We start from the raw sequence: 20,481 nt of genomic DNA on the forward strand, positions 1-20,481 counted from the left end.
TGGTCCCCATGACGCCAGCTGAGACGGTCAGTGCAACGACACCAAACTGGTGGGACAGGAGCAGGTTATTCTGCCACTTTTCTGGATCTCTGAGTTGTATCTCAGATCACTCCACACGTGTTTAACCTGCCCGCGAGGCTCACAAGCAATTTTCCAGCTCTGTGATCATCAACGATTTCAACTTTGCCAACGTGACTATGCTTCATCACAATGAGGAACCGGACGATGACCCTGGAGCATGACCTAGTAAGAACCTGGCGCCTGCCTCTTTCAGCGTTGTTAATGCTCTCGAGGGTATCGGCCAGGACATTCACGTGCACCATTATGGCGGCACAGAAAGATGGTGGAAAGAGCTACCTCGGACATCATGTGAAGAGTGAGGAGTGCAGTTTCTGATTCAGGTGAGCAGCGAATGGCAGTGGGTTTCACTCAGTCCCCTCCCTGATCACTCACATCACACCCGAGTTTGGGACCTTCACATGTTTCGATATTGCCATTTGGAACCAAGGGGTTGGCTGCTTCCTTCTCAAATCCCATCTCCTGTTCACTCGCTCCTCTAAGTATTTCCTTGAATCTGGAAAAATGCCTGCCTGACTCCACTTAAATTTTAAGCTGTTATTTCAACACATGTATATGGTTAATACTTACTGGGCACTGCCTGTGCCCTAGTCATTATTCTAAAAGCTGTGCACATGGTACATCATTTAATCTTCCCAACAGCCCTACGACTGTCCCCATTTGACAGATGAGGAAGCTACAGCACAGGGAAGGGACAAGTTCAGGGTCACAGGGCAAGTGGCCGACCTGTGGCAGGAACCTAAACCTTCGGACCAGTCTGTGCTTTCAAACACCACGCTGGACCCCCTCTGCTGGTAGAGCCTGTGTCTGCTGCCTCTACCCCAAGTGCCGGCCACACTGCTCTGCATATGGTAAGTGTCGACAAATCCGTTTTAATATATATGTATATATACACACACATACACGTACATGCACAGTCACATCCCAGGGGGACAAACACCCCTTCTTCAACCGGGAGACAGCTCTATCATACTCTGGGCTCCTGGAGCCTCTCCACAAGGAGCCTAGGCCTGGCCGTCTTCACAGATGACACCCAATGGGGGCACTTTTGTTAGACAAGTGGGAAGAGACAGGGCGCACCTCGGGATGTATACCGGCTGGGGCCTCACACGGGCCCAGAGCTCTGCTGCACCCTCTTTATCACCTCTTCATCCTGCATAGACAACTCTGTCAACTTTTTGCCCATCCGCTCATGGATGTCCAGGTACTTGGAGACACAGCGGTCCAGGCACACAGACTCGCCCTTGGACAGTTCTGCTTCCTTGTAGTGGGGAGGCACGCACTTCCGGTGGCAGGCACTGGTCATTCTGGGGAGAAGCAAGGGCAAGGTCAGGTTGGCAGCATCCTGAGGCATACCAGGAACTCTCCATCATTCCTGCCCCGTTACACTGATTTCACCTCCCAAGAAGGCGGTCTAAATCCTCAGTTTGCATCTCAACCATCTCGGAATGTCCTTGACAGTCCTCACGTCATCTGAGCCCACGTTTATGACTGATTATATAGGAACCGTTAGTTGAGCACTGGCTAGGTTCCAGGCATCATGCTAAGTGCTTGACACAGACTGTTATGCAGTCCCCACAATAATCCTCTGAGGTAGAGGCGCTATCACTATCCCCATTTTACAGATAAGGAAATTAAGGCATGGAGAGCCTCAGGATCCCATAAAGCTTGGCTATGAACCCATGGACCCTGACCTCACAGCCTACATTTTAAAATTATTTAAAACATTTGAAAAGTATTCTAACATACAGCTTCCCAGATAAACCACCAAGAGAAAATACCAGGAAGCTTAAGCCGATAAAAACAGCAAACACGTGTGGATTGCCTTCTACGTCTTGGGCTCGATACTTAGAGCTTGTCATACATTTCTTCGTTTAACATTAACAATGTCTCCAGGAGGTAGGTACTGTTATTATCTCCATTTTACGGGAGAAACACCAGTCCAACAATCCAAGTGATTTGCCCAAGGCCATAAGAGCGGTGATTGATGGAGTCAATTTGTTCCCAAATTTGCCATATGGCTGTGGCCACTAGTCTGGAGTCAGACTGATGTACTGGTCCTGACATTGCTATTCACCAACTGTGAACCCCGAGAAAGTTCTTGAACCTCCAGAAGCCTCCATGTCTTCACTGTACAATGGGACAACTAAAGTTAGCCCAGTGGGTCATTTTGAAGATTTTTTTAAAAGATTAAGGTGTGTAAAATGCTCAGCAGGTGCCTGAGGTGGAGTACAAGTTTAAGAAGCGTCCACTGCTAAGTGGGCTACGTACTGTTTGTCAAAAGGCAGATGCTCAACTGCTCCTGGAACCTAATCAGAGCTTTAACTGCCCTTCCTGCTCAGCTCCTTCCTCGCCATCAGCATCCCGATCTAAATGTCCAACTCATTCTAGTGACCCCATACTGCCTTTGCATTAGCCCTCCACCATGAGGTTCGCAGGTGGGGGTGGGTACCCTCAGAAAGGTACTCTGAGAAAGGGTGACCTAGGCTCATTCTCGAAGACAAGGTAACGCGCGGTTGGCTCTTACCTGTTGTACATATCAGCCATCATCTCCACCTCCAGCTCTGCAGCCAGCTGCTGGGCCCTGAGCGGATCCATCTCAGCCCTGCACCGTGGAAGGGATCTCCTTCTGGCCTCCTCGACCTGGGAGCAGGCATCACCGTCAGCATCAACCCCTCCCGTTCAGTTTCCCATCCCAGGGGATGGGGGATGTGGAGGAATCATAGGACACCGGGCGGGCAGGAGCCACTGACCTCAGTGAGTTTAACCACCCCATCTCACAGACGGGGAAACTGAGGCCCAGAAAAGGAACACTGCCTAGCCCAAGGTCACACAGCGCATCAATGGAGGGCCTAGAAATCGAGCCCGGGAGCCCTGACGCTCAGTCCCTCGTGGCCACTTCTATCCAGGAGAAGATGGGGAGCCCGGAAAGAAACACTAAACCGCGGGCCTGAACCTCTAGGGCGCTGGGAATTCGATCACACGCGGAGCGAGGGCACCCAGGTCCCGGTCCAGAGGCTGCACCTCTGAAATGGCGGCGCCATTATCAGGGTCACCTTGAGTCGAGAGTTCACTTACCACGGCCTGGAGCCAGTCTCAACGCCCGCAGTGACCCCAACTCAGGGCAGATACCAGGAACTCACCGTAAAACCAGGTAGGCTAAGGCGGAAGCACGTGGGTCACTTCCGGGAGGGAACTCCCGCCTCTTTGGTCGGACCCGCTTCCGGAATGAAGTACCAATGAGGTGCGCTGGGAAATCCGCTACCATAGAGAGGGAGCCGCCGGCCGCGGCTGGAGGCGAAGACGCCTTGCAAATGCTAGAGAGGACACCAAAACACCATAGAGGCTTGGGCGGAGTGCAGAGCGCCTGCAGCCTGGCTGTCAAGTCCCTTGGGTGATCGCGGGGAGGTCTGAATTTAACTGTTCCGGAGGAAGGGTCGCGGGGCCGAGCCCGGTGAGCCTCGCCCGCACCCCCCGGAGAGTTGACGCCACGGCAGCAAAGTAGGCGCGGGGAAGGAAAGCCGCCCCCCAAAAGCAGTTCTGTTTGTGCTGCACATTAAGGTCACCTGGAACGCTTTAAAAGACCCCGAAGCCCATGCCTCACTTCATACCAATCAAATCAGAACTCCTGGGAATAGGCTGTAGGCATCGGTAAATGTTTCAAATCCTCCAGTGCTCTCTTTGTGCAGCCAAAGTTGAGAACCAACGCTCCAAGACACTGTGGGAATACCGCTGCATGTAGGTCCTAAGATTTCTCTGGGATTGCACAGAGAAGCGAGGCGCGGTTCCTGCTCACAGAAAGATGAGACATGTGTACGGTCTGTTTTATGCAACTTCTGTTAGACGCCCTGGGCCATGAAGAGGTGAATAGGAGCAATTTTGGCTGCCACCAGAGCTAACCTAGTGTATTTGAGCGAGGGAGGAGGAAGGTACTTGTGAACTCATCTTTCCAGGTTCCATGTGTTCCTCGATCTGCACCCCGGCACAACAAAAACCCACCCTAATCCTTTGATTTTTCAAGGGATTTCCCAGTAAACGAAATTTAGAAGATGCAAATGAATGGTGCAAGCATACACTGCCCGTTGGAGAAGATGGGCTAGACACTATATGATTGGTCACTGTTTGCTTCCCTAGTTCCCTGGGAGAGTCAAGATTTTTAAACACTGGCCCTCCTTTCTGCTGTAAGGACTCATCTTTCTCAAACCCTGTGCCCCCATACTTTAAAATTAACGTAGGGCCCCGGGCTGGTTCAGTTAGTAGAGCATGCAACTCCTTACATCTCCACCCCGTGGTGAATTCGAGCTCCATGTTGGGTGTAGCTCTTACTTAAAAAAAATTTTTTTAATAAAACTAAGGTATAACATTTATACAGTAAAATGACAAATATATGAAACAAACTTGATTTTTTAACTTTTTAAAAATTTATTTATTTTGAGAGAGAGAGAGAGCATGTGAGCAGGGCAGGGGCAGAGAGAGGGAGAGAGAGAGAATCCCAAGGAAGCTTTATGAGTCAGTACAGAGCCCAGCGCCAGGCACAAACTCAAACTGTGAGATCGTGACCTGAGGCGAGACCAAGTGCCGGCTGCTCAACCCACTGAGCCACTCAGGCACCTCATACATAGTCATTCTTAAGACCACCACTCAAATCAAAATACAGTATATTTCCAACACCTTCAAAAGTTATCTTATGGGGGCACCTGGGTGGCTCAGTCAATTAAGCATTCCACTTTTAATTTCAGCTCAGGTCATGATCTTATGGTCATGAAAGAGCCCCATGTGGGGCTCTGGGCTGGGCATGGTACCTGCCTGGGATTCTTTCTCTCTCTCCCTCTGCCCCTCTCCCAAATGTGTTCTCTCTCTCTCTCTAGCTATTGCTTTTACTCTCTCTTAAAAAAAAAAAAAAGTATCTTATGTTCCTTCCCAGTCAATAACCCCTCTCCCAAAGTTAACCACTATTCCGACTTCTTTTTTTTAATGTTTTATTTATTTGTTTTGAGGGACAGAGAGAGGGGGGGAGGGGCAGAGAGAGAGAGAGTGAGAGAGGGAATCCCAAGCAGGCTTCACACTGTCAGCATAGACAGACATGGGGCACAATCCCACAAATCGTGACAGTGTGACCCGAGCTGAAACCAAGAGTCGGACACTTAACCAACTGAGCCGCCCGGATGCCCTATTCTGACTTCTGTTGCCCACTCTTGAACTTCATGTGAATGGAGTTATACATTATTTTCTGGTTTGTGCCCGGCTTCTTTAGCTCAATGTTGTGTCTATCTTTTATTCTTTTTTTTAATGCTGTCTAGTGCTTGTATGAATAAGCTACAATTCATCTATCCATTCACCTGTTGATAGACTTTGGGGTTGTTTCCAGTTTGGGGCTATTATGACAATGCTTCCGTGAATATTGCACACATATTTTAGTGGACACACGTTGTGCTGGTTTTTGCTTTTGATATTATAGCCAACATATTATGGAATATTAAGAAAGTGCATGGGAAAAGGAATGGGTTCTTACAAGAGTTATCTGCTTCCTTGATGGGATTTTTATTATGTGTTACAAAAGGTTACATACTGTATGATTCCATTTAAATAATATTCTTAAAGTGACAAAATTATAGAGACAAAGAGATAAATGGTTACAGGGTAGAGTTGGTGTGTGTGTGTGTGGGGTGCCTATAAAGGGGTAGCACAGGGAGAGCTTTGTGTTGATGGAATGGCTATGCATCCTGACTGTGGAGGTGTTTATACAAATCTAAGCATATAAGATGTCATAAAACTATACAAACCATTGTTCCAGTGTCCATTTCCTGGCTTTGATATTGCAGATGGTTATGTAAGATTTAACCTTGAGTACTCCCTCCGTGTTATTGGGGCACCTGGGTAGCTCTGTTGGTTAAGCATCTGACTCTCGATTTCAGCTCAAATCATGATCTCATGTTTTGTGAGTTCAAGCCCCACATCAGGCTCTATGCTGACATTGTGGAGCCTGCTTGGGATTTTGTGTCTCCCTCTCTCTCTGCCGCCCCCCTCCCCAACGCATGCTCCCCTCTCAAAATAAATAAACGTAAACAAATAGTTTACACAGCCCTAACCTTCCAGAATCCAGATACACCATCTTTGGAATCCAGACACATCATCTATAGTTGCTGACCTCTGTCAGCACCACGCTGAACCTCTGGCCTCTCGCTCTACCGTGTTCCACCCCTTCTGAGCCCCACAGCCTCCCAGAAGGGACTTGTGTATTTGTGACTCACCGTGGAACAGTATTGTCCTCTTGGTTGAGACCTCAACCCCAAAGGAAGGGATGCTGGCTTGTCACCCGGAATCTTACATGGGCCCTGACCACTCATGAGAGGTGTACAGAATACAAAGACAGCCCAGGTGGACTCCTTTGAGATGAGCAGGAGACGAGAGAGTTAGACCGTCAATGGCTTGAACAGAATGGCCATTCTATGAGCTTGGAGACAAAGTGGGCACAGTCTTGATCGCTGTTATCCTCTGTCACCATTCCTCATCACTTCCCCTCAACTTCAGCGCTGACCATCCTGTCCAAGCCACCACCATCTTGCACCTGGGTTACTGCAGTAATGTCCTGACTGCTTTCCCCATCTCCGTTCATGCCCCCCCGCCCCCCCCCCGACTCCGTCTATTCTCAAAACAGCAACCAGAGTCATCTTGTCAACAACTAAAGTTAGATCATGTCCTTCGCCACCTGAAAGGGTCCACTGGCTCCCAATCACAGAGCAGAAGCCAACATCCTTACAGTGGCCTCTAAGCCCCACGGGATTGCCCCCTCCCCCTCCCATGACTTTCTACTAACCTATTTATTTATTCAATATATGTTTATTGAGCACCTCATACGAACCAGGCAGTTTGCTAGACCCTGGGCACACAGTCATGAGCATGGGAGATAAAGTCCCTGCCTTCATGGAGCCTACAGTCCAGTGAGAGTCAGGTAATAAGGAAATAAATAACCCAGTTTTGGATTCCAGTAAATATTATGAAGAAAATAAAACAGGCTGAAGTGATGGAGAGGAACTGAAGCCATGGAGGGTCTCTGAGGGAACAGAATTTGAGGTGAGAGCAGCCTGAGAAGGATGAACAGTCTCGCGAAGGGCAGAAGCCAAAAGGTGACAGCCGTGAGTGTGGAAAGGAATGAACTTATTTGAGGGACAGAAAAGAGGCCAGAGTGGAAGGGGCTGGGGGAGGTAGTGGCGGGGATCCCAGGCTTCAGCAGCGACAGGGGCGTGCCCTGCACACATTCTCCCAGAGTATACCTCTCTTACATCACAGGACACATTAGAGAAGGCACGATCTGTTCTTCTGAGCAAAAATCCCAACTCAGTACAAAAATGTGTTCAGAGCCTCCTATGTACCCGTCCCTTCAGCTTAAAACAGAATTCAGTCCTGTATTTTCTAGACTCTAAGCCCAGCGATCCGTCAGCTTGGGCCATCCCTCCTCACCTGTTCGCCCCTCCCCCCCACTCCCACATCCCTCTGTGCAGTGTGAGCCCCTGAGACACCCCCACTGTGGGCAGCTGTCCCGTTAGGCCCCTTGCAGCCCACCCCTCAGCAGCTGTTGCCGTCTGTAGAAGAGTAAAAGACTATTTAAAGGAACATGGGGTAGGGGTGTGGGGGCAGAGGGAACAGGGGAGTCCCAGCCTGGGCTGTGGATGGGCCAGCGAGGCCAGAGGGCTGGTGACCATATTCCACATGGGCCTGCGGATGGTCTGCGGGGTGACCAGGGCCAGGCAAGTACAGTGGGAAGAAAGGTGGCCACAGGATGGATGCCCCCGGGGTCAGGGCAGGAAAGACGCGCTGTGATTGAAAGGTGCCACCTGTCAAATCTTCACGGGAAATCTGAGCCTCCTAGGCCAAGGGAAAGTGTTGTACCAACAGGGCAGTAAACAATGCTCTCCTTGGACCCAAGGCTCTTGAGGTAGGGGTGGGGTGAGAGGGGGGAGGAGGAGGGGGAGGCGGGCAGACCCAGGAGCTGGGGGCTGGAGGCCACTGGCTGGGGCTAAAGGCAGCCGGGGAGTGAGGCCGCTCAGCTGGAGGAAGGAGACAGCTCCAAGCCCCCAGGCAGAGGCCACGCAGGTAGGAGAAGCCCCAGCCGTTTCTAAGTGGCCCCCTCCAGCTGCCCAACCCCTCTCCCACCTCCCAAGGCCTGGAGCCTCTACGCAGAGCCCCAGAGTCGGAGAAATCCAGGCTCTTCGCTAACCCTCTCCACCTCTTTGTCAGCTCTCTTTAGATGCCAGAGGTCAGGGACCCAGCCCTAAGGTGTTGGGCAAACTAGAGATCAGCCCACAGGTGGCCATTCACAGGGAGGACGGGACAGGGGCAGAGAGGGTCTTGGGAGTCCAGGCCAGCTGGGGTGGGAGGCAGACTCTCTAAGCAGTTGAGACTGGTTTCTCCAAGGGAGGGTCACTGGCTGGCGTGGGGGATGGTGGCAGCCTCAGGACCACCAGAAGACAGGGTGGGAGGCAGGGGTTCGGGGTCTCATGAACAGAACCATAAAGCGTCGTCTATAGCATTTGCAGCTTGGGACTCCAGCTCCTGGGTTCTTTTTCTCCCAGTCAGCCGAGAGAAACCCAGAAAGGGAAAGGGATACAAAAGTAGGCTTCCTGGGGAGGAAGGAGGAAGGGAAGAGAAGAGGGAGGAAGGGAGGGAGGACAGCGCCTGCCATGCATGGTAGAGAGAGAGCTGCACTCGTCAGCCACAGCCAACCGCCCTCGCCTGCCAGCGGGGTGGCCCTCACTCTGGGCCCCTGGCTGGGGAGCTGGTGGGAGCCGCATCCCTGTGGGCGGCAGCGCCAGGCTGGTTGTCAGGAGACCTAGATTCTAGATATGGCTGAACCATTCAATTGTCCTGTGACTTTACTCAAGGGACTCCAACTCCGCGAGCCTCAAGTGCCCAATCTGTAAAATGGGGCCCATAACGCCTACTTCCAAGGGCGAGAGCGAGGAATGAGTGAGGTGGAACAGGGCACCACACCGTAAGCTGTCAACCTCCTGTAGAATTGTTAGTGTTGGGGTGGGATGGTGCTATCCTGGCTTCTCACCTCCTGAGTCTCTTCACTCCTTATCTATTTATGACGAGCCTGCGGGGCGGAAAGCTGAGGTGATGAACACGCAGGACGGCGGAGGGGTGTGTGTGTGTGTGTGTGTGTGCACCTGCCCGTCCTTCCCCACCCCCGCCTCCCCCACAGTGTGAGGCATGTAGACAAAGGGAAAGATGGCTGCATCCCTCCTCTATGTCTCCGCCAAGCACCACCGTGCTTCGAGGTGTAAAAGGGGCTTGTGGACATCTTACTGGCCTTCCATTCTCTCTGCCTTGTCTCACCAACTAAATGCCCTCGTGGCTGGGTCAGGACATTACGAGCTGATGTGTGCCGAGTGCTCCCTTCTGGGCACTTACCCGGCTGGCTCAGTCGGTAGAGCACGTGACCCTTGATCTCAGAGTTGTGAGTTCAAGGCCCACCTTGGGCGTGAAGCCTACTTAAAAAAAAAAAAGAAAGAAAAGAAAATCGGATGCGTAACAGACTGAGTCACCCAGGCGCGCCAAAGTTAAGATTTCCCTTACTATGGGGTATCTAGAATCCACTTACGTGCTAAAGAAGTTGTGTCTCTCTAAAAGGGTAAAGAGTAGGCCGTTTCTGGAATAACCTCAGCCAGAGACTACATCCCCCCAATCCCAGCCCCTATTAATGTCTCAGGAGGCCCTCGTTTTCCACAGAACAGTTTGGAAAACCTGATCTAGATGAATCCTATGTTTGTCAGTGAAAACTGAGCACTTGAGAAGGAAAGGGTCTGTTCAGGTCTCAGAGGGAGCGACCAGGAGATGGGGGGTCAAGCCAGCTCTCGGCCTCCTGGCTCCCTGCTGATGTGCATTCCATCCTGCTGGTTTCCAGTTAATCCATTGCTGGAGCCGCTCAACCATGAAGGGGCTCTAGCGGGAGGGGTGCGAGCATCTTTGTAAATTCTAGCCGGCTTCCTCAGAAATGGTGGGGGCACCGAATCCAGGGACCCCAGGGATCCGGACTGGAGGCAGTAAGACCCGAGTGGGTGGCAGGAACAGAGCCTTGTCACCAGTCTGCCTGTCTTCCTGCCCCTGTCCCAACTGCCCGGGTGCCCTGGGTACCGTCGCCCAGAATGTGGCGTCGCAGAGGGCAGGAGGTATTTTTAGCCAGTGACAGGAGCGCCTACTTCTCTTACCGTCTGAGTCATGCCCTGAAGACTATTTGAGGATTGTTTTCTTTGTAAACAGACACCCAAGAAGGGTAGGGGGATGAAGGAGGTGGCCCTGCCCCCCCCCACCTGTTTTTGTACATCCTACAGTAGGTACAGTACTTGGATAGGGAACCTCACGTTGAGGTATCATAATGTCCCTCTCCCCCGACTCGTCCCTGGCAGTCGGAGGCTCAGATGTCTCTGGCAGAGGTTAGGGAGAGTACGTTTCTATTCTTCACCAAAACAAACTCTTCCGTGTCCAGGCCCGGCTTTTCTGAGAACCACAGGTGGACTGTGCCAAAGCTGGGGCAGCTGGAAGAGACCCAGACACCAGCTGGCCCAGGTTTTCCCAGATTTCTGGCATTTTTACACCACCCCCAGAATTAAGCCACATCTGTACCACCTGTATCCTTTCCTGAATGCCTTCCTTTGAATTAACTTATTTTTAAATTCAATAAATGTATTTTTAAAAGAAACCTTATCTCCCTAGTGGAAATGGACACTCAATATCACCGGCCAGGAAGAGAAAGGAACTGTAAACATAAGTACAGTGGAAACAGAACAGCCCTATCACATTCTATCTATATACTCCCGCCTGCTTTGGGCTCCATTAAAACGGGAGAGTAGCCTCTGTCCCACAGGTGTTCCCCGACACCCGCACCACATTGTACACATTGTAACCATCTCGTTGGCTTCTTCAGAAAGAGGCAAACTCATTGAAGAGGAATCATAGGATCTAATGTTCTCTAGAGCCCAAGCCACAGCCCGCAGAGGGCTGTTAGGGGGGCGCCATCCAATGTCAAGTCACCGTGGCCCTGTACCCCTTTGGGGTACAGCGCTGTACCCCTTCACTTTATCACAGCGAGAAAACATCATGTCTTGCTCAAGTCACAAGCCCAGGCATTGGGGGACCCGGGACTAAACAGCAGGCCTCCAGACTCTGGGGCCAGCGCTTTCTGCGCGTGGGGCCTTCACCTCACACGGCAATGGGGCACGACCAGGTCTGCTTGTCTCCACTTTCCAGAGATGGAGCACAAGCAAGGGGAGCCCTCCAAGGACGGGACCACTGTCTCCCCAGCCGCAGAGGCCCCGGTGACGCAGGGAGATGGAGCCTCTGCAGAAAAGGAGGCCAAAGCCACAGCGGAGAAGATCCTCAAAGAGGGGCCTCCGGAAAGAGCACTGGCCGAGGCCAGCACGTCAGCTGAATTTCAAGGGGAAGCAAACGGGTGGGATGAGGTCAAGGTGGAAGCCAAAGGGGAGGCAGAACTTCACAAGGAGGGCGGCGGGAAGGAAGAGATCACGGCGGCTCCTCAGGAGACCGCTGATGGGAAGGAAGAGACCCAGCTTGACCCCAAGGAGGCCAAGGAAGGGCAGGAGACCACGCCGGCCTCCAAGAAGCAGCAGGCTGACGAGAAGCAGGCCGAGCCTGAATCTAGGGAGGAAGCCCGCGTGAGTGAGGAGGCCAAGGCTGAGCCCAAGCAGGCCACTGGGGAGCGGGAGGCCGAGACTGGGGCCGAGGAGGCTGATGGGAAGGAGGGGGCCACAGCGGCCTCTCAGGAGGAGAGCGACAAGCCGGAGGGGCCTGCAGCGGAAGCTCAAGGGAAAGCGGGTGCCCCAGAGGCCGGGTCGGACTTGGAGACGAAGGCTGCCGTGGAAGAGGAGGAGGCCGAGGCTGAGCCTCAGGAGGCTGACGTGAAGGAGGCGGTGAGTCAGGCAAAGGAGGGGAGGCAGGAGGCCCCCACGGTGTTCTGGAGTCCCCGGCAGCCCAGGAAGCAAGCCCCCGCCCCGCCCCCCGTTGTTCCTTTGAGAAAGTCCAGTCTTCCCACTGACATTGAGAGCCTGGGGTGGGGGACGTAGCCCCGTGGCCCCAGGCTGCCTTCTAGATCTTTCTGCAGTCCTCACGAAGCCTTGGGCAGGCGCTTGTGTGCCCATGAGCCCGCACAGATCGTGTTTGTTCCAGGAGTCAGGTGGTCCCCAGGAAGAGCAGGACCAGGGTGTGGAGAGAGAGTCGGAGGAAGGAGCAGGAGTGATTCCCAGCTCCCCCGAGGAGTGGCTCGAGAGCCCCAAGGAGGAGGACAGTGGCCTCAGCCCAGGTGAGCGAGTCCAAGGAGCTCCCCTGAGGGGGGCGCAGACAACATGACAGGGGAGCTCCAGCTTCTCTCCCTCCCTTTCCCTTCCTCCAGGTGGGTTGGGTCCAGACACCACAGCAGCTTCGGGAGAGACCAGTCCTTCGGCCAGGTAATGTCAAGGTCTGGGGCCCCAGCTCCAACTCCCTCTACCACACGCTCCTTTCAAAGTCTACCCCCGAGCCTGGGTCTCCTTGGTGCCTGAACTTGAGATGCTCTAGGATTCCTGGCTTTCGGTCCCCTGTCCCAGGGCAGAGCCCACAAAACCAAAGGAGCCGGAGAATGGGAGCAAAGGAGGGGGGGAGCGTGCCTCGTCCACTCGCTCCCACTCCCCTGCTAAAGCCTCCTCGTCCTCGGCGTCCTTGACAGATCTTCACGGGGCTCCTCGTCCACGGGGCTCCTCGTCGAGTGGCTCGGCACATTCCCTAACGTCAGCACGACCCACAGAGCATGAGCAGAAAGCCTGAGTTCAGACCATGACTCTGCCACTTACCAACTGTGTGACCTTGGTTTTGTCACTTTTCTCCTCCTCTGCCAAGTGGGCACCGTGACCGTGCCTACCTCGGAGGATTACTGTGGGGCTTAAGTCACATAAAATGTACAGAGCGCTTGGGGCGCCCAGCTGGCTCGGTCGGTAGAGCATACAACTCTTGATCTCGGGGTCATGAGCTCGAGCCCCACGCTGGGCTGAGAGATTACTTGAAAAGAAAATGTATAGGGGCGCCTGGGTGGCTCAGTTGGTGGGGCACCGACTTGTGGTTTCGGCTCAGGTCATGGCCTCGCAGTTTCGTGAATTCGAGCCCCGTGTCAGGCTCTGCGCTCCCCCTCTGGCCCTGTCTCCATCTCTCTCAAAATAAATAAATAAACTTCAAAAAATAAAAATAAAATGTATAAAGCCCTTAGCACAGTGCCTGGCACACAGCAGGTGCTGGATAAAGTGAGAGCTTTCTTGCCATCGCGTAACTTAACCCATTAGAAGAAGCTTCCTTTATTTTGACCTGAAATTCACCTCCGCGTCGCTTTTGTAGGGAAAGGTAATGGGTCAGTGTTCTCTGAGCACTCGGGACAGTTACGTGACAGGCAGAGCTGGGTGTTCTCCACTCCCCCTCGCTCTCAAGCCGTAGAGCCCCCTTAGGTAGTTCTTCTCGTCCCCAGTTTACAGATGAGGATGCTGAGACTCAGAGAAGTGACAGGATAGTCCCAAGATCAAATAAGAGGCAAAGCCAGGATTCAAACTCCCGTCAGACGTCACACTTATCTTAGTTCCGCCCACGTATCTCACCAGACCACATGCTCCCAAAGTTGCACCGAACTTCATCATCCCGTCTTGACCCACCTCCCAGTGCTGGGCACAGAGAAAATGTGTTCAGGGAGTGGGGACCTAAGCTTCCTAGGCCTCTTGTGGGTGCAGGGAGCTCCCACCCTGGCCAGCCCCCTGCCCCCCGCCCTGTACCCTATAGTGGCGGCTCCCAGCCCCTCTCACACTTCTCTGAACCTTCCCCACAGTGAGTCTTCACCCAGCGATGCACCCCAGACTCCCACGGAGCCCCCTCCCTCACAGGAGAAGAAGAAAGAGAAGGCACCGGAGCGCAGGGTGTCGGCCCCTGCCCGGCCCCGGGGGCCCCGTGCACAGAACCGCAAAGCCATCGTGGACAAGTTCGGAGGGTAGGGTGCGGGCTGCGCTGGGCTTTCCCCGGGGAACTGCGGAGGGGAGGCCCGGCCGAGGTGGGGGCACTGATGTCTGGGTCCGGGGCTCCTCCCTGATGGGACCTCCTGTGGGGTCTCACGTCTTTGGCCTGGCCTTCTCCATCCCACCCCTTCCCTGCAGGGCAGCCTCGGGCCCCACGGCCCTGTTTCGAAACACAAAGGCAGCGGGGGCAGCCATTGGCAGTGTCAAGAACATGCTCTTGGAGTGGTGCCGGGCCATGACCAGAAACTACGAGGTGGGCACGGAGCAGGGGCGATGTGGGGCAGGGGACCCTTCCCTGGGGCGGCAGGTCTGAGCGGGGCCGAGCCCCAAGGCAACGTCCAGGCTCACCAAGGCCTGCTCTGGGCTCCCTCCCCTGCAGCACGTGGACATCCAGAACTTCTCCTCCAGCTGGAGCAGTGGCATGGCCTTCTGCGCCCTCATCCACAAGTTCTTCCCCGATGCCTTCGACTACGCTGCCCTGGAGCCCTCACAGCGCCGACACAACCTCACCCTGGCCTTCTCTACCGCTGAGTAAGCCGCGGCCACACGTGGCAGTACCGGAGGGGGTGGGGGGAGCCCGGGAGCCGCTGAGGCGTGTGCTGCATTCACCCGGGTTGGGGAGTGGGGTGGTCAGAGGGAGGCCGTGGCCATACGCTCGTGAACCCAGCAGACACTTTGTGACGGCCGGGAACTGTTTCAGGGCGTAGCAGTAGATGAACTCGGCAAAATCCCTGTTTGCCAGGGCCTACATCCTAAAGGGAGGGACGGATCATAAACACACACCCCGTGTGAAATGTAATGCCAGGGGCGGGGGTAGGTGCCCGAAAGAAAATGCAGGCAGGGTAAGAAAGAGAGGAGAAGCCGGCCTGCTGTTTTCGACAGGCTGGTGGCTGAGATTTGGGGCCACAGTCTGACTCTGCCATTTGTTAGCTGTGTGACCTTGGACAGGCTCCTGTACCTCTCTGAGCCTTCACATTCTGATCTTTAAAATGGGCACAGCATTTCCTCCGTTGCAGGATTACGGTGAGAACTGGGTAAATAAGTAAAGTATAACCATGCCTCAACCACGGCAAACCCTTCGAAAAAAAATCTTAGCTGTCGTTCCTCTATTCTGATGAATGACATCACACTTTTTATGATGATTATGATTCTGAGCCACCTGGTGGCAATAGACTCTGCAGAGGATGTCGCCAGTGAGGGCAACTCTGAGGCCCTGGAGTAGACACGAGGGCACCCCCAAAGCCCTGGGACAGGAAATAGGTCACAAGGGACATTAGCAAACACCTTGGTCTGGAACGCTGAGCCCTCTCATCGAGTCCAGACCTGGCCACCAACCTGCCGGCAGCAACGTTCCCAACTCTGGGCCTAAGGCAGCAACGTTCCCAACTCTGGGCCTGTGTGTCCCCTGTGGGCAAAACGGGAAGAGTGAGGCCGAACCGTACTTTTTTCTTTCTTTCTTTCTTTCTCTTTCTTTCTTTCTTTCTTTCTTTCTTTCTTTCTTTCTTTCTTTCTTTCTTTTTCTTTCTTTCTTTCTTTCTCTTTCTTTCTTTTTCTTTCTTTCTTTCTTTCTTTCTTTCTTTCTTTTCTTTCTTTCAACATATTTTTAAAGTTTATTTATTTGTTTATTTTTATTTTTTTAACATTTATTTATTTTTGAGACAGAGACAGAGTGTGAACAGGGGAGGGTCAGAGAGAGGGAGACACAGAATCTGAAACAGGCTCCAGGCTCTGAGCTGTCAGCACAGAGCCCGACACAGGGCTCGAACCCCACGAACCGTGAGATCGTGACCTGAGCCGAAGTCGGACGCTTAACCGACTGAACCATCCAGGCGCCCCTATTTATTTTGAGAGAGAGAGAAAGAACGCAAGCAGGGGAGGGGCAGAGAGAGAGGGAGAGAGAGAATCCCAAGCAGGCTCTGCACTGTCAGCACAGAGCCCTACATGGGGCTCTATCTCATGAGCCGTGAGTTCATGGCCAGAGCCGAGATCAAGAGTTGGACACTTAAACAACTGAGCCATCTGGGCGCCCCTGAGCTGTGCTTTTCAAATGGGGTCTTTCTTTTCCAGCAGGTTCCTCACACAAAATATTAAGTGAATGCCCAACATATAAAACGGATTAAATGGGGACTTTTTATTTTTTAAACTTTCCTTTAACTAAATAACACTTTCCTTATGAAATTTAGATATTGCTTCAAACACAATCTCATTCATAGAGCTTGACGTTCATGGCTGTAACGCGTATGTAATCAAATGGGCACAGAAGGCCCAAAACATGTCCTAACCCAAACGATAGTTGTCCACAGCCTGGATGACATTAGACCACGTGACCCGTTAACATGAATCATTAGAACCCTCTGGCTTCTTGGTTATTTGAGCTCATCCCTCTTCTCCTCAGCCACCTGCTCATGGTTATGAGTTTCTGCCAATAACTATACCACGTGCAAAATCTTGCTCTCAGACATTCCGCTCTCTACCTGTCCCCACCCCTTGCCCTTCTAACTCACTTGGTTTAACACCATCACTGCAAGACATTTTTTGCCCCATGGGGACTTCTAATCCATTAACCTCACCATTTTCCACTCTCTATCAGCTTGCTTATGTCTTCGATTTCATGGTCTATCAATGTCGTCATTCAAGGGGGGACCTTTCTAGGTCGGGAGGGCTCCTGGAGCACACCAGCTCAGCACCCAACACCCTTCCCAGGATGCTCCCTGAGGCATATGTATGGGGACCTCGGGCACCAAGGATGCAATTGGAAAACCATCAGCCTTGATATTCCAGAAGATCCCTTTCAGGTTCACGTTTTCCTGCCAAGGGATGGAGTGAGTGCCCTGGGGTGGGAAGCCGAGGAGGTCAGGAGCACCCCGTCCTGCTCTGGGCTCAGAAGCACCTGTCATGATGACGAGAAGCCCCATGACTTGAGGGTGGTCAGGTGCTGGGTGTCCTGCTGAGCGCTTTCCTTGGGTCCCCTCTCATTCTATCCTGTCAGCAGTCTTACGGTGTGGGTAGCAGTAGTGGGGTCACTCGACATCCTAGTTCACACAGGAGGGCAGTGGCAGGGCCGTGACATGGGAGTGAACCCCCCCAGTCGAGACTGAGAACTCTGAGTGAACATCAGGAACCACGTGTCCCCGGCCTGCAGGACACAGGTCATTGTCCTCCTCCTGCTGCTGCCGGGCCATGGTTCCAAGCCAGAGCTGCAGGCAGGCAAACTGAACTATCAGGTGATGATGCCGAGCTGCCAAGAAGCATCGGACAGGAGCAAAAAGGGAAGGATGTTGGTGGGGATGCGTGGGGCTGGAGGATGCAGAGGTCGACCTGCCGAGCTCGAATCCTGCCCCCTCCTTCTCAGCGCTGTGACTCTTGGCGGCTGACTTCGCTTTTCTTTGGGTTTGGTGTGATGAGGCGTGCAAAGTAAGGGGGCCCCTGCCACAGCCATCGCCTCCCACTGCCCCGTTCGAGAACTCACCTGATCACCACGGAATCCTGGGATGAGGGGGAACAGCAGTGCCCCGGCCCCCAGAGGGCTCCATCACCTGTGCTGCCCGAGGAGCCCGGCCCCACCCCCCAGGCCCTGCGGGAATGAAGCTTCTCCCGTGTAGGGGACCAGCACCCTGACCCACACCCCAGAGCTGACACGACCGCATTGGGCGGCAGGGAGCATAGCCCATTCCAGGAAATCTTCCAGTCTGTGCCTCCCTCCTGACTCTCAGGCCAGTCCAGCTTGGGTTTCAGCCCAGCCGTCGTGAGCCCCGAGAGAGGATTTCTGCCGGGCCCCCAGATTCGCCTACGGTCGGCACCCATGGCAGGTTGGCAGGCTGGGACCGCCGAGACCCAGCTGCACAGCAAGGGTGCCAGGGACAGGCTTAGGGTTGAATTCCAGCTGTGTCACTGTGACCTTGAGGAAATCCCCCAAATGCTCTGAGTCTCCAGCTCCTCTTCTGCTGATTGAGGATGGAGGCGGGGAGTACATGAGACCACTCCCGGGGAAGCCCCGATAAAGTACATGGCATGTGGTACCAAGGCCCCAACAGTGGTTTGCTCCGATTATCGGCTTCAGCAAAGCCAGCAGCACATGGCCCTGAAGAGCAGCCGGGAAGTTAGAAAAAGAGGACTTGCTGCTAAACTCCACGCAGTCCCTCAAACACTCGAAGCACTCCTGCCTCAGGGCCTTTGCACATGCTGTTTCCGCTGCCTGGAATCCTCTTCTCTCAGACACGCACATGATTTACTCTAAGAAGCCTTCCCTGAGCACCCTATTAAAAAAAACACCCCCTAACATAGGGATATACTCTATCTCCCTTCCCTGCCTTATTTCTCTGTAGCACCTCTCACCATCTGACGCGCTGTCTGTGGCATGTTTGATTACTGCCTGTCTTCTGCCACAAGACTGTCAGCGACACGAGTGAGGGAGTCTGGGTTTTGCACGGTGCTGAATTCCCCACGCGAGTGCCCGGCACATAGTAGGTCCTCAGGAAACACGTAGAGACTGCATGAATATGGAGACTGCGATGGTGCAGATGATGCGAGCCGCGCTCTGGCTAGGACTGGGGTTCCATGCTCTAAACTCTTACCGAGGGGCCTGGCCGCCCAGACGACAGGTGTGCCAGCACGTGGAAGGGGCAGGTTAAGGCAGAACTGGAAACCAGAGGTCCTCCCACACGAGCATGCAGAACTGGAAACCAGGGGTCCTCCCACACGAGCATGCACGGTGCACTGAAAACAGGGGCTTTGGAATCAGGCCAAGCTGCGTTTGAGTGTGGACCGCGAGGGCCTCAGTGATCTCGTCTGTACAATAGGACGGCCGGCCGAGACGACCTCCCCGCTCCAACACACACACAGTTCTGTGGGTTTCATCCTTGCTGGGCTGCCCCCCTTTCCCCCTGCCCCCCACACCCTTCGGCTTTGGCTCTGCTCCTCACCACCCCCCACCCCTGCCCCTCAGGAAACTGGCTGACTGTGCCCAGCTGCTGGAGGTGGACGACATGGTGCGGCTGGCGGTGCCCGACTCCAAGTGCGTCTACACCTACATCCAGGAGCTGTACCGCAGCCTGGTGCAGAAGGGACTGGTGAAGACCAAGAAGAAATGAGGAGCTGACCGGCGCTGCAGGCGGAGGGGGGCGGGACGCCCGGCTGACCGGCCACGGCCCCCCGAGGCCGCCGGAGCTGGGGCTCGAGCGAGGGCAGGTGGCATCAGTCTTAAACGCATTAAAGGTACTTTTGTAGAATCCTGTCTGGCCCTTCGGTGCACCCTACACCCCCCCACCCAGGAACCTCGTTCACTCTGGGGTAATGAAGCCCGGCTGCCGGGCTTCCTCACCGGATACGATCTTCTCAACAACCACGACACCGTTCGGGAAAGTACGAGGGCCTGGGTCCCACCACTAAGCAGCTGTGTGACCTCGGACCAGTGAGTTAACCTCTCTGAGCCTCAGTTTACCATCTGAACAGTCACACCTCGTGGACCTGTTGGGAGGGTTAAATGAGACGATGAAATGAACGGAAAGCTTTGCCCGGTGCCTGTCACATCAAGTGTTCGATAAGTGAGGCCGAAAGTAAATGCATTCGTATGTTTTGAGCCATCGGTGGTGTTTTTCCCGATTCTCTTCCCTCTTTCCACACTTCTCCCAAATTAGGGAATTCCAGAACAGGTGCTAGAAGATTCTCTAGAAACTTCAAACTAGGTTAGTGGGGCCTGGGGCGATTCCCTCAACTCAAAGATACCCTACATTTGTGTCTAAAGTGCTGGTTTTCCCGCAGCCTAGAACCACTGGCCCCTGAAAGTCCTTCCTCCGGGTTAAGTTAATCCCTTCTGCTTGGGCTGAAGATTTGGCTTGGCTTTGTTTTTTCTATTGCTCATTAGAGACGCACCCCCTGAGCTGCTTATAATTTCCTGCTGACAATCCTGTCTGGCTCTATCAGTCTTTTGGAGCTTTGTGTGTGGATGAGAACAGCTCGTGAAAAACACAAATGAAATCCAGCCGGTTTGGCACTGCGGCAGGAGGTGTGGACTCTGCCCTGATTGGCAGAGCGGACCCGGGAACCCACTGAAGCACTCTGGGCCTCAGTTGCCTCATCTGTAAAGTGGGGGCATGTTGACAGCCTAGTCCCTCATGGCCAGCTTTGCCCACAGTGTTTGGGGTTACGTGAAGCTCGAAGCCCAGAGAGCCACCAGTTCTGGGGAACAGGGCCACACCTTTTCTCGTACATGGAGCTAACCCTCAGCCTCACCTTCTCCTGAGGAAACCACACCATCCTCTCAATAAACACTCAGCCGGTCTCCAAATTCATCTGTGACTTTAATGGCTGGACAAGCAGATGGTTTCTGTGGTCATCCCGGACTGGAAGCTGGAGGGCTTCC

At 53.7% G+C, this 20,481-nt stretch overlaps 2 protein-coding genes across 3 annotated transcripts; one reads left to right on the plus strand and one right to left on the minus strand.

Moving 5' to 3' along the window:
* Window positions 1-930: 930 nt before the first annotated feature.
* Window positions 931-3,278, minus strand: TIMM10 (translocase of inner mitochondrial membrane 10). Of its 2 annotated transcripts, none has more exons than XM_007092620.3 (3): window positions 3,222-3,278; window positions 2,606-2,721; window positions 931-1,385 (listed from the first exon to the last, which is right to left on the minus strand). In XM_007092620.3, the coding sequence occupies exons 2-3, from the start codon at window positions 2,674-2,676 to the stop codon at window positions 1,184-1,186; spliced, it is 273 nt and encodes a 90-aa protein (XP_007092682.1). In that variant the 5' UTR covers window positions 2,677-2,721; window positions 3,222-3,278; the 3' UTR covers window positions 931-1,183. The 2 variants fall into 2 exon arrangements, with proteins under 2 accessions (XP_007092682.1, XP_015397756.1); XM_015542270.2 differs by having other exon boundaries at window positions 3,157-3,247.
* Window positions 3,279-9,198: 5,920 nt separating this feature from the next.
* On the plus strand, window positions 9,199-19,301 carry SMTNL1 (smoothelin like 1). The gene is made up of 8 exons (XM_042959313.1): window positions 9,199-9,222; window positions 11,331-12,008; window positions 12,265-12,397; window positions 12,488-12,542; window positions 13,937-14,095; window positions 14,259-14,373; window positions 14,500-14,651; window positions 19,066-19,301. The coding sequence occupies exons 1-8, from the start codon at window positions 9,199-9,201 to the stop codon at window positions 19,208-19,210; spliced, it is 1,461 nt and encodes a 486-aa protein (XP_042815247.1). The 3' UTR covers window positions 19,211-19,301.
* Window positions 19,302-20,481: the final 1,180 nt, after the last annotated feature.

The sequence above is a fragment of the Panthera tigris genome, chromosome D1, assembly GCF_018350195.1.
Source record: "Panthera tigris isolate Pti1 chromosome D1, P.tigris_Pti1_mat1.1, whole genome shotgun sequence".
Classification (NCBI taxonomy): domain Eukaryota; kingdom Metazoa; phylum Chordata; class Mammalia; order Carnivora; family Felidae; genus Panthera; species Panthera tigris.